The 13,667-nt window shown below is 37.9% G+C and overlaps 1 protein-coding gene across 1 annotated transcript in view; it reads left to right on the top strand.

Moving 5' to 3' along the window:
• cpne5b (copine Vb) overlaps positions 1–13,667 on the top strand; it is a 107,915-nt gene that overhangs the window by 48,009 nt on the left and 46,239 nt on the right. Inside the window, exon 7 of the mRNA XM_060858744.1 lies at positions 7,782–7,845. Within this exon, the coding sequence (XP_060714727.1) occupies positions 7,782–7,845 (64 nt within the window). The remainder of the gene's footprint in view (positions 1–7,781; positions 7,846–13,667) is intronic.

The following is a 13,667-nucleotide window of genomic DNA, read 5'->3' as shown; positions in this document are numbered from 1 at the left end:
CAGATACATAAACAATAGCGCCGACCAGAGTACAGATTGTAATGGCATTGTGCAAATAGAAATTAGTAAACAGTTAGAGGATTATAAACATACTGTATGTAAAGCTTTCAACAGCATTAAAGTGTCTGTGCGTAAACAACATATTATCAGTGTTTGTATGGGTGGTGTTGTGAACATAGATTTATATTGAATGTGTGTGTGTGTCTTTGTGTGCGGTTATCTTATACCTAGCAAGGAGAAACAAAGAAAATCTTTATTACAAAATATATTTGTATGTGTCAGAAGCTACTGGGAGACTTCATCATAGCCACATGTGCTGTGCCACAACCTTTCTTTTGTTCTATTTATTTCTATTGTTAAAAATTTAGATCCAAAGACAAACATTCTAATAAGACCTCAAAGTTAAATATGAAAATATTCATATTAGTGGATTAAGATTCTATCACTGTAAAAACATAAAAAAATACATCACAGTCCCAGCTCTGCTTCATCCCTGAACATCACTTTGAGAACCATAGATCTTTAGCATAATCGTATACTATATCTTACCTGTGTAACACCAAGCTATTAGTTAGACAAAAACACGGAAATTATTTGCACTGAATCGTTTAATGACAGCACGTAGCACTGTTGTAAGGCTGTTTAGAAGTATGATGCACACAGGTTAAAAAGAAAACACAAGAAGAACATTGTCCGTATGGTAAACGCTAAAAAATCCGAGCTTGCCCAAATTAAAATCTGCGCTGCTTTCAGCAGCAGTCTGAAAAGCCAGATGGATGGTGTCTCTTCCCACAGCTTCACAGAGCTATCATCTGCCTAATAGGCAACACTAAAATAACACAGTTTGTGGCCAAATCTCCTGTAATAACAGATAGAACAGATGCTCAGCTCCATTTTCACGTTCAATTCAAATGTTATGTTTGCTAAATGTTTAATATAAATACTACATCACAGCATTATGATAAAGCGTAACCTCACTTTACATCCAGCAAAAGAGATGTAAGAAGTGTCCCTTTGTATAATAAAGAAAAGGATTAAGAATACATGAAAGGAGGAAGATGAAAGACCTTGTTTCCAGCTGAGTAAAGGAAGCAGCTTACCAGGAAAATGATTCATTATTTTGCATGAAAGCAACAACATTTTGTTTTATTCATCGTGTCGTAGCATGTGACGCAACGTATAAACAGAGAACACAGGGTGTTGTGGGTAACACGACATAAGAACAAAGAAAATCAAAGTAAAGCAGGTTGAGATTTAGATGCCATTTATAGAGGTGTTTATTTCTGGGGTTTTTTTTGCTCTTCGGAGAGCTCAGATTCTCAGAGCAACTTAATTCTCTGATAGCTCATTAATCTCCCAGTTCAAATTTCTCTATTGTTGCTCTGTGCCTCTTTTTCTCCTTTATAAATGACTTTATGAAGTCTCTGTCTCTCACCCTATTAATTAGAGAAGAAAAGTTGTTCCTTTCTTTCACCTTCTTTAAAGAATTTTGCTCTTTGTTCACTCATTAAAGCATCAATACGACTAATTTAGTTACGTGTTTCAACACAAACAGTTGCTAGCGAATCATTCGGTGGAAGAATGAAATATTTCTGGTGTTTTGTTTACAATTACATCTGGACTTCTAAAGATTGGCGTTTTTTTTTTTTTTTTTATATACACACATTTCTGTTTATCTGAATCATGACCATTTGTAAATAGAGCCTGTGATTTTTACAGTCATTGCCGAGTCTTTTCAGAATACACGTCGGCTAATCCAATCATGTCGGCGCATCATGAGTGCACATCAATGCAAATTATTTGGCAACCAGCCATGAAATTAGGTCCATGCAGTTAGCTGTCCTTCTGAGCTCCGGGAGCAGCGTGCTGTAATAATCATCCTGGCAAAACACCGCATTTTATTGCTTTTGCAAATATGTCTGTCTGGATTAACAGTATCATCATGGAGGTGACGCTGCTCTGATTGTTGTTACTTGTTGTAGTAACTTTTTCCTTGCTCCAGTCACACATTTAGAATTTGTGCCATGGCTTACAGCATGCACTGAAAGTTAAACCTCTTAACTCTCGCAGTGAGACGGAACCTAATAACGGTTATTCACAGAATCACAGCTTTTGTCTTCGAGTGTGAAACCTTGCTAACCTGCGTAGGTTATGTGATTCTGTTGTTTTTCATGAATAAAGTATATAGAAATAGCTAGAGGTCCTTTTGTAATTAATTCATTCATTAACATTCATAGGTTACGATCGCACAGTCCTACACTGATCATGTGGAGTTATATGTAGTCATGGTTATACATTATGGGCTGTATGTGCACTTGAGCAGTGAGGATCGGTATTTAGACTTAAGACTTATTAAGACTTAAGCTTTGTCAGAGTTGTGCACACAAGGCAAAGTTTGACCAAAACAGAGATGTGATTCTAACTCTGCTTATTTTTTTATTTATTCATTATAAGTCTTATTTTTTGCATTATCTCGACTCAGACTGAAATTAGGCTATGAAATTAAATTCATTAGGGTCTAAATTCATAGTATCGGTGGTCTCACTGACATTAAAGGAGACATCACCTTAATCTTAGTCATCGCTTCTCAAGGACCAGATTATTTATTCATAGAGTTGATTAGCATAGCGGATGCTTAGTCAGTCAGATTATCCTTTAAACTATAAGTATGGTTTCTTTACAGCACATTGAATTGGCAGTATTTTATTAACTTCACCACTCACACTAGTGTGAAAGAGTGTATTACATATATGAAAGCTCACATGACCTTGAGTTAGTATATCCTAACCACATTAATTTGTGAAGACAATTAACAATATTAAAAGATATAAACTAATAGGACGCGCTGGATCAACTGTTATTTTATAGGTTTCCAGAAAACATTCACATTCATTTACCATCATATTAGTCTTGTAGTCATTTTTCATATCTAAAATTCTCTTGCTTTTATGTTACACTATGGCACAACAGCTATTACCTCATTTTCTATCCTAAAGGCAAGTGCTTGTATTTAAATGTGGAGGTCTATTGAATTCTGTCTTAGACACATCTACAGATGAAAACTCATAGAGGCACAAACTCCACACAGTTCATTTACATAATTTAAATGAAGAACCCAGAAAATCAATTTAAGCACATGCCTAACCCACATAACTTTACTTACACAAATAGTGATGCAACTATTGGACACAAGACTCCAACTAATAGCTAATCACTGCATGAAATCTGAGGGAAGTTTTCGTCATTTCATCCGTATTGGCAGGTTGTGTTGTACTGTAATAGCTGCTTATACTGTAACATCGGCTTCTATTAAAACCCTTAAATTTGTATCTTTCTTTGCCAGCATTCTGCTGTATATGCAGTTTGTAGTGACTGCCCATCCTGGTGAGTCTGATAAAGTCGCTCTCATTTTGTTCCTTTTGTGCTTGCGTGATTGGAGTCAGACCTGCAGTGCAGCTGTTTTAACAACAGCAAGATACCAAATGCCCATTTCTGGCCCTGTAGCCCATCCAACATCTAAAACACCCAGCAGCCTTGTACCTCAGCCTTCAGCGAGATATATATATATATATATATATATATATATATATATATATATATATATATATATATATATAAAACACAAGAGACAGGGGAGAAATGTTGCTGCTTGTGGGCTTATAGGAATTGTATTAATACTATGAATTATAGCCTAGTTGGGTAAGCTACTTAAGCAAGTCTTTCTACACGTAATAGTCTTCATCTACTTGAGACTTGAGATTGATTATACACTAGATTCTTTAAATGTCCATACATTTAATTATATTTGCAAATACAAATAGCACGAGAGCTTAGAGAGATATGGAATTTTGTGATTTTGTTATTTAAAAGGTTACGTAACATACATACTGTATGACACCTGACATGACACTTTCTGGGCTGTTTGTGTGTCAGCTTTTTGACAAAATTGACAAGCTTTTTCAGCTATGAAGTGAGCTGAGATGCAGAATCAGTTGCCATGACGTTCTAATGTAGGTCAGCTAGAAAGTGTCATAACAAGCTGGTATCATGTATCCCCATGAACACCAAGTTATGTCTAAGTAAAACATTTCCGTTTTTTTTTATAATTCATCGAGGAATCAACGGACAGAACGTCAATGTTAGTTTTGTATTTCTGAGTGCTCACGTAATTGCTTAGCTTTAGCTTAATTACAAACTTAATGTTCCATATCCCTGTGCAGTCTGGGATATAACAACATAAAAAAAGACATAACGAACAGCAAAGTCAGAAAAGTGTTCATTCTTGAGATCTGATACATTTAGTCGAATATTAGATAGAAAAATTAGACATAGCGCACAGTGTGTCTAGGTAATCGATGGATGATATGAATGTACAGCTCTGCTCCAGAGTGCCAATAACAAGCTTGAAATCACAAGGAAAATAACTTGAGCTTTCTCTATCTATAAAAATTCAATAAAATGTGAGCAAGGCAGCGATACTGATTTCTAGCCAAACTACGTCGTGTTCTGAAGAATCGCTTGATTTCCAAAGTTAGAAAAAATGAGATTAAATAAAAACTGCACACAACTACATGCTCTGGGTCTCAGGAGAATATGAAACCTTGTTACCTTCCAAATATTAAATATGACGTGAAATGTGTATGTCCATGGTTTTAATTAAACAATCACATGCGAACTGAACTGTGTGCATCGTCTGCGCCTGTTAATCTTAATCTCTTAATCTAGCTAAATTGGCATACTGTATCATTGAAGATCATGTTAATTCAAAAAACTAGCCTGGTTACCAAAACCTGATCCTGGCTTACAGATTTGGACATCCTGGACATGTCACGCTCATATTCATTAAATAAGATGCCACATTTAAATCCACTCTAGAATCTGTGTGACATTTTTATTATTGATACGTAGCCTTTTTCTGCATGCATTATGATTAGCTAGGTCTATAAATCAGAACAATTAAACAATGCCATCGCCGATAGAGAATTTGGGGTTTGTCAAGAATCACTTTCTCTAAAAGATAATACTATGGTTCAAAAGACATATTGTGTTTACCCTTCTCCAAGCCTTTTCTGAAATTGGATTTTGAGAAGGATGTCAGATCATTAAGGACTGCAGAGTTCTGAAGAGTTGTCCTGCAGAGGTCAGGGTTATAATGATGATTGAGTCCTGGGAGACTGTCCATTTCACCTATTTTTAGCAGTCAGTAGTGAGCAGTGGCTTCTCTCTGTTTTGTCAGGATGTGATGGCTAATGGTGGCCAAGCTGTGGTAGAGGGAGCTTGACCTTTTTTTTGAGGCAATCATTTGAGAGTAACTTATCGATCTGTATGGTCACTGTATTCGTCCTTTGGGACCATTGCCTTAGAGGACACAAAAACCATTGGCAGTTCGTCAGCGGGATCGTCACACCAATGCAACTCTATTGGAAAGTAGAAGAGACATTTTAATGGTCAAAACACAGCAGGTAGTTCCCATTGTAGCATAGAACTGTTGTGTTTTTTACTAGAACCTGCAATGTGAGAAAACAGCAAGAGGTCTTAGGAAAATATCAACAACAGGAACATGCTTTTCTGTCTGTATCATGCATAGGTTTGTTGCTAGCTTGTTTTAAGAGAATGCCAGTCTGAGGCTATAAGATTAATCAGAACTTTTTACCAGGGTTTAACAGCAATACTATATCTCTGCCTTAAGAATGTCTTTACAGTTAAATTCAATAGAGGATTTTACTGACACCGAGCATTATAGCCTATGAATATCTCAGTAGACTTGACCTTTACCTGATGCGTCTTTTATAATCCCTACTTGCAGTGTTTCATTTTTTTCATATCCAGCTTTTATATAGTGACCTTTTCTAAGGGCTTGGGACAAAACAGGTGTTGTTACGTTCACAGTGATCTGGCATAGCAAGAGGACCTTTTCCATACAAAAGCTTTTCATTGTATGGACCTGCTTCATCTAAATAAATCTTAAACGAATGTGTGTTTGAAGAAATAGGCTGATTACCAATAAGTCCTGATATCCAGACTTGAGATTAAAGAGATTTATTCGATTGAATTTTATTTGTATCTATATTTGTGTACAATATGATAAAAATGTGATGTTATCAACTGGCCGCTGATGGACACTTGAGTGCAAAACTGTGTGTGGCAATCGTGGTCATAAAGCTATCATGGTAATTGTAGCCCTAAGCCATTGTAGCAAAACTGTTTGTATCAATCGCAGTTTTCTTAATGGTACCATCCACAGTCATTTTATGTAACTGTAGGCTGTCCATGTGGGTTCATCCTCAGAAGGTTTCAAAATGATGAGAACTCCAACCAGAAATAGGGCATCAGGATGGATCAGGCAGGTTTGGAGCAGCAGAAGGGGACAGGATTACTGGTTACTGAGCAGCATGTGTAGCTCATCAGAGAGCGAGCAAGAGAGAGAGAGAGAGAGAGAGAGAGAGAGAGAGAGAGAGAGAGGTTGACAGCAGCCAAACATCCCAGTTCACCAAAACACTCAAGAACCCTTCAGATTTGCTCGTTTACCCTACAAAAAATCGATTCACAAAGTGTTTGAATAAACAAAGGACTTTAACACTGAGACTGTGTCTGAGTCCTGAACGCTAATTGGGAGGCTGTTCCATAACTGCAGGGCTTTGCAAGAAAAAGCTTTGTCCCCTGTTGTAGCCTTTACTGTTCAAGGTATTAACAAATAACATGCACCGTTTGATTGAATTAGGTGTGACTGATCGTAAAATCACCAAAAGGTATGGTGTCATGTGGTGCGATATTATGGTGCTTTATAGGTCAGTCGTAGTATTTTACAATCAACAGAAAATTTGATTAGAAGCCAGTGCAGTGTGGAATGAGTCGGGTGATGTGTTTATATCATCTGGTTTTAGTTAGGACTCTATCCACTGCATTCTGGACTAAATAAAGCTTGACAGTAAGCCATTCCAATAATCTATCTTACAGTTAATATAAGCATGAAACATTGTGTAGTAACATTATATTTTTATCTTAGCAATATTTTTTAGATAAAAGATGGCTATCCAATTAATACCATCTACGTATTTCGGTCTTTTAATTTGTCTCCCGCAAATCTTCTATTTGCGGATAAATGGCTGCCTCATAGTGATGTTTGAAGATGTTCGAACATCTCGGTCAGGTGTCCGTTTTATATTCTCTCATATTAAAACTGCTGAAACAGATTTCGGTTGAAGCTTCAGCGCAGACATGGCCACCATGGTTCCATAGAGCCTGCTTCTGACTTTATTTCTGCCAGATTCTCCCAGTGGGAAACTTAGCCATCTGGAGGAAAGCAAGGCTAATGAAATTGTTATGCAACACCAGCAGGAATGGGCAAGATTTGTTGACTCTGGAAGACAGTGTGCGCAAACCGCTGGGCATGCAAGTGTTATACTATAAACTCCACTGCATGGTTTGTGGCTTTTATTGTTTGCTATCTTTTTGCCTCTAGTCACTTGGTATCCTTTTTCCGACAAGTCTGAGCACCCATGGAAGAAGACTAAGGCACTATGAAATCCTTTCATGAGTCTCACTAATGAATTACAGGCCATAAAATAACTTCACATAGATTCAGATACTGTACCAGTAAATAGAAACATGAAGCCATGTTGTACCTGATTTGTGTTTCAGATAATTTCAGGGCATACAGCAGCCTTTGTGTGCATTCGAAAGTTGTTTTTCTGCCTCAGTATTGGACACCTAAAACTGTCATGCTGTTACATCTGTTTTATTCTCACTTTGTAAGAGTTAACACTCTGCCATGATTGCAGGGGGATCCCTGGGAAGAAGTGTGGAACCATCATCCTGTCAGCAGAAGAGCTGGGAAACTGCAGGGTATGTACTGTATGCAGTGTGCTTTTTATTCTCATTGATTGTTAAATTAAAGGTTAATAGAGGTGTCACTATATAGATCTATGTACACTAAATATAGTGGATGGTTGGACTCTTATTAGTACTTACTGCATATACAGGACTTGGGTATGCTTTTACAGCACCAACCTTCACTTCTAATTAATGCTATTAATATAACATTATACCGTTACTTATTAATTAGTCTTAAATGGCATCCGATATTTTTTAGAGTTGACAGGTTTTCATCAACAGGTTAGTCTGTTTTCACTTCGCTTAATAGTTTCCTACATTCCTCATCTCATTAGAAGCTAATTACCGGAAAAACAGCCTACATTTTGGATTTTAACACTGTGAATAATATTTTGAGAACTTATCTCCCTTCTCCCTCTTCTTCTTTTTATTTTTTGTAGTTGCCATCAAAGCTTTCTCCAAAGCTACACATTCATGTGCTGTGCTTAGAAATTTGCCATTGAAAAACTCAGTAGGCAATAAGTGCAAAAATCTACAGAACACTGCATACTTTCACGTAAATGAACCCTGAGTACTTCTCTGACAGTAAATCTATGCTGTCAGTGGTCAGTTTATTACATACACCTACTTTAAAGCTGTACATTTGCCATACTGTATTATCAGGTCTATCTAAGTGCACACAAGTGCACTTTGTATGTATTTTTAAACTCCTCACTGTCAGTGCTGGGTTAAGATACAGTTTGCAAACCAAAAATATCCAGCCAACAGTTGGGTTATGGTCAGAAAATGACAATAAGAACTCAGGATTCAGCGAACACACTATGTATAGAAAAAAATAGATGAGTTATGGTCTCTACTTGAACACGGTGTAGACTAACAAGCTGGAAACAAGATTTCTGCAGAAACAGCTCTTGCAATGGAGGCTCTTTTCCCTGCCAAAAAAAAAGAAGATAATATCTTGAATATAGTCAGTTATCTAGTATATTCTATTAAAAAAAATTACAATATCAAATATATGCTTAGGGGGGCACGGTGGCTTAGTGGTTAGCACGTTCGCCTCACACCTCCAGGGTCGGGGTTCGATTCCCGCCTCCACCTTGTGTGTGTGGAGTTTGCATGTTCTCCCCGTGCCTCGGGGGTTTCCTCCGGGTACTCTGGTTTCCTCCCCCGGTCCAAAGACATGCATGGTAGGTTGATTGGTATCTCTGGAAAATTGTCCGTAGTGTGTGATTGCATGAGTGAATGAGTGTGTGTGAGTGTGTGTGTGTGTGTGCCCTGCGATGGGTTGGCGCTCCGTCCAGGGTGTATCCTGCCTTGATGCCCGATGACGCCTGAGACACAGGCTCCCCGTGACCCGAGGTAGTTCGGATAAGCGGTAGAAGATGAATGAATATATGCTTATTAAACCTTATTATGTTTTTTTATCATTTTCCTTCATTCTAGAAACAAATATTTAAAACGAGAAAAACTATCTCGACATGAAAATGTCTAGAAATATATTTAATAGTCATATGTTTGGTTTAGTGTGGTCTATGATGTACAGAACCATTTACTGTAAGATAGGTTAGATTGGGAGAGAAAAATAGGGATTTGGAGTGGATAATATCCATGCATCAGAAATATGTGTGTACCACAGTGACCTAGTTTCCTACGCAGAGGCTGAGAAAGCCCACATTTTTGAGCTAGTTTCAGGTCTTTGTGCGGTTTAAGAGATGTAGTCGGGCTGGAAATGTTACTAAAACCTGGCAAACCTGCTTCATGGAGAAGTTCTAAGGATCTCACAGCTGATTTAGGCTATAGGCTTCACTCAGCTGTGAGATCCATACAAATCATTTAGTTTGAAGCCTTGTCATTATTAAGGTCATCCTGCCTCAGCAAAATCTATATAAATCTGTCCAATGAAATGAATAAACAAACACCAAACAATGACATTTCTATAAAGGTTTTAATATAAGTGTTTAATTTCTTCTCATTTAGTGTTTAGATGTATTTGCTTTTATTAATCGAGGGAACCTGCGATGGGTTGGCACTCCGTCCAGGGTGTATCCTGCCTTGATGCCCGATGACGCCTGAGATAGGCACAGGCTCCCCGTGACCCGAGGTAGTTCGGATAAGCGGTAGAAAATGAATGAATGAATGAATAATCGAGGGAAATGATTTTCCTTTTCTGCCAAATGTCCTTGTGTGACAGATATTGAGATATTGATAGGATCTGAAGGCATATAAAGCAGTTCACATACATCACTAGAATGACCAAGTACGTTTTAAAAATAGATCAATCCCAATCTTGCGAATATCAGGTTAATTTGATCACTTCTGTGTAAGATCAAAATCTGAATTAAATCACAAATTTATTTAGAGAGGTTCGTCGCGCGGTTAAAGCGTCTTTGAGCCGCTCTCTGATATGAAAACGTGCACCCGGACATCGTTCCACTGAAACACCTTCATTACAATATCAAAAGGATTTCTATTGCCTGCCTGGTTCTGTAGATCAATAAGAGAGCTTATTTGTAGTTTTTTTTTTTTAATTCTCTGCGCTGCCCATCTTTTACACACAAAAGCTTTCAGTCCATCTTAGCAACAATGAGCTATTAAGCAAATCATGTCGACTAGTTCTACAGCTTCTCCTGATCCCTCGCCACGGTACATAGAATATTCATTCCCGCAGCTTGATCCACATGAACGACAGTGTAAATGGGTTTCGAAACGGAACACCGGCTAGCTGTGTTGTAAGGAATATAAAATAACAATGCTGTTATAGGAACAGGATTAAGTGACGGCGTGTTGTGATGTGGCTTGATGTGAAGAGAGCTTACAGTACTTGTACCAATCCCAAAACGGATCCATTTTCCAAGAACAGCACAATTTTCAGGTAATGATTACAATTTTAAAACGTATTCGGTATCAGAATCAGGATACTTTATTAATCCCCAGAGGGGGAATTGGGTTGGTTACCGCAGTACCAAGTCACCAAAATAAGAATTCCAAAATAGAATTCTATAGAAGAAAAAGACTTATATACACACTAAGAAAATATATACATAAAATATAAATAGAAATGCACAACGAGATTGCTGTTGTTGTACAGAGGAAGTCCGATGGACATAGGTAGGAAGGATTTCCTTAATTGAAAGTGTCTGCGAATGAACGTACTCCTGTATCCATCCAGGACATCGTGCCATTGTTGCGTCAGTTAGCTGTATGTTCTGGGCTTTATCAGCGATCATTTGAAGACTTTGACAGGAAGGAATTAGTGTTGGGTCTGTGGAGAACTCAGAGTTTGCGCTGACCCATTAGTTCCTCAGGAGCTCTCAGGAGCTCTTAGTTCCTCAGGAGCTCTCAGTTGCACTATTATGAGCTGTTGTAGGAAGGACATTATATAAATTTACATTATTTCCCGTCCAGTGTCACCCAAATGAGGATGGATTCCCTTCTGAGCCTGGTTACTCTCAAGGTTTTTTTCCTCATATCATCTCAGGGAGATTTTCCTTGCTGCCATAGCCTCTGGCTTACTCATTAGGGATAGATGTTATACATATATGTATGTATAGTATTTGAAATTTTATATTACTATTTTTACATTAATTAACCTCAAATGCATGTATTCATCTATTTATTTTTAGTTTTTCTTCTGTTTCTATACTTCTGTAAAGCTGCTTTGATACAATGTGAATTGTTAAAATTGATTGAATTGAATTATGTGGTGCAGAAGGCATACTGCATACATCCCTACAAATGAGTTGTTACTATCTAAACAATCACATAGAAAGAGGGTAACAATACAATTTTAATTGCTAATTATTAATTCGATTTTAATTACGGCATTAAGTCAGTGCCGCCGTAACAGAAAAGGAGTCGACGTCTGACCAATCAGATTTGAGAATCTTTAGCTTAGGCTGAGCAAGCGCTAGTTTAGCACTTCATCTTAGAACTGGTATGTAAGAATGAAATTTATAATGCTGGTGGATGATATTTGAGATATTTTAGATCAATATGTACGTGTGTGCAGAGTGTGTGGAAGACCATGAGCATATTTTTGCATAAGAATAAGTATGTGTGGATTTGAAATTCCTTTAGATGGCTCAGAGGGGTAAAAACTTTGCTGTTATGAAGGATCAAAGCGCTTTCACTGGATGATAATCAGCCTTGGTTATGGGTGATTCGCTGCATGAATGTGTTTGTTAATGCAAAGTCTGATTTCATAAGAAGGCCTCTTGTGTGTGTGCGTGTGTGTGTGTGTGTGTGTGTGTGTGTGTGTGTGTATGATGTATTTTTCTTCCCCTGTATTTGAGTAAAGATAGATTTTATCAGCTAGAATCCTATCCTAAAATTTCCACATGAATGTTCATACATTTGTATTCAAATGTCTTGCTGCACTGTTGAATATTGACACAGTTCATAATTTTACTTTAATAGTCAATCGGAAAATTTAGTTAAAAATGAAAAAGTGTCCAGTCTGTCTTGTTGGATTAAAACATAGCATATAGGTAAAGACATTTTTTCTTTAACACCCAAGTTACATGGGTGAGGGTTAGGGCTAGGATTAATTTATAGGTATTACTTTTTTATTAAGTAAGAAATAATACGTAGGAATGGGGCAAGATTCATTCATTCATTCATCTTCTACTGCTTATCCGAACTACCTTGGGTCAGAGGGTGCCTGTGCCCTCTCAGGCATCAAGGCAGGATTCACCCTGGACAGAGTGCCATCCCATCGCAGGGCACACACACACACACACACACACTCTCTCATTCACTCACGCAATCACACACTAGGGACAATTTTCCAGAGATGCCAATCAACCTACCATGCATGTCTTTGGACCAGGGGAGGAAACCAGAGTACCCGGAGGAAACCCCCGAGGCACGGGGAGAACATGCAAACTCCACACACACAAGGCGGAGGCGGGAATCGAACCACCAACCCTGGAGGTGTGAGGCAAACGTGCTAACCACTAAGCCACCGTGCCCCCCTGGGGCAAGATTGTATAGGAATATAATCAGTGATGGGGTGGTGTGATGCATTACCCCATTTTATTACATTTTATTGTAGACTTTTATTAGTCAACATTTAACAAAAAAAAAACTGGGAAATTATTACAGAAATTACTATAAACAAAATATGACTACAAGCCAATGAATATAAACCTGTGAAAGATGGTCAGAGCTTATGTTACAGAAAAGAAAATGAATCAAATGCTTCTGATCAATCAGGAGTACTATGATATATGTTTTTTTCATTTGTAAACAATGAAAAAAGTAAAATACTCAAATATGGTAACAATGTACTAGTACCATTATCTCTACAAGTGATTTTAATCAGTTCAAGCCAATCAGTGCTGTATTAACCACCAGCCTTTTCTCTTTCTGGCCCATTTAACTGCAGTCTGCCACGGCTAAGACGCTAACCACCCAAGACCCTTAAACTGGGCTTCTGTAGCTTATGGGAGTGAGAATTGGTCACTTTCTTGGTGCAGGATGTTCTTTTGTGTGCGATAGGTACAGTACGGAGAGATGCATGATTATCTGAGCTCACCACACACCACACTAAGGCTTAAAGGACTTCCGTGTTGACAAGAGGCCACACTGATGACACTGATAGTATTGATTTCCTTTTCACAGCTGGAGGGTTGTCTAGATCTTTTCCCTCTCTATAGCTTCCATTTTGTATCTTGCATGTAGAGGATCCTAGGGCTCAGAACAGGCTTAACTGTAGCAGCTGATAACATCTTGTTTTGACTATTTCCAGAGAGAGGCCTGGTATAAGTCTGATTACGAATAAAGCGCAGACTGCGTACTAATCAATCAGACCCACATGCTATTACTCAGTCACC

This window comes from Tachysurus vachellii, chromosome 22 (genome assembly GCF_030014155.1).
Source record: "Tachysurus vachellii isolate PV-2020 chromosome 22, HZAU_Pvac_v1, whole genome shotgun sequence".
NCBI lineage: Eukaryota > Metazoa > Chordata > Actinopteri > Siluriformes > Bagridae > Tachysurus > Tachysurus vachellii.
This window is presented reverse-complemented; position numbering and strand designations above follow the sequence as displayed.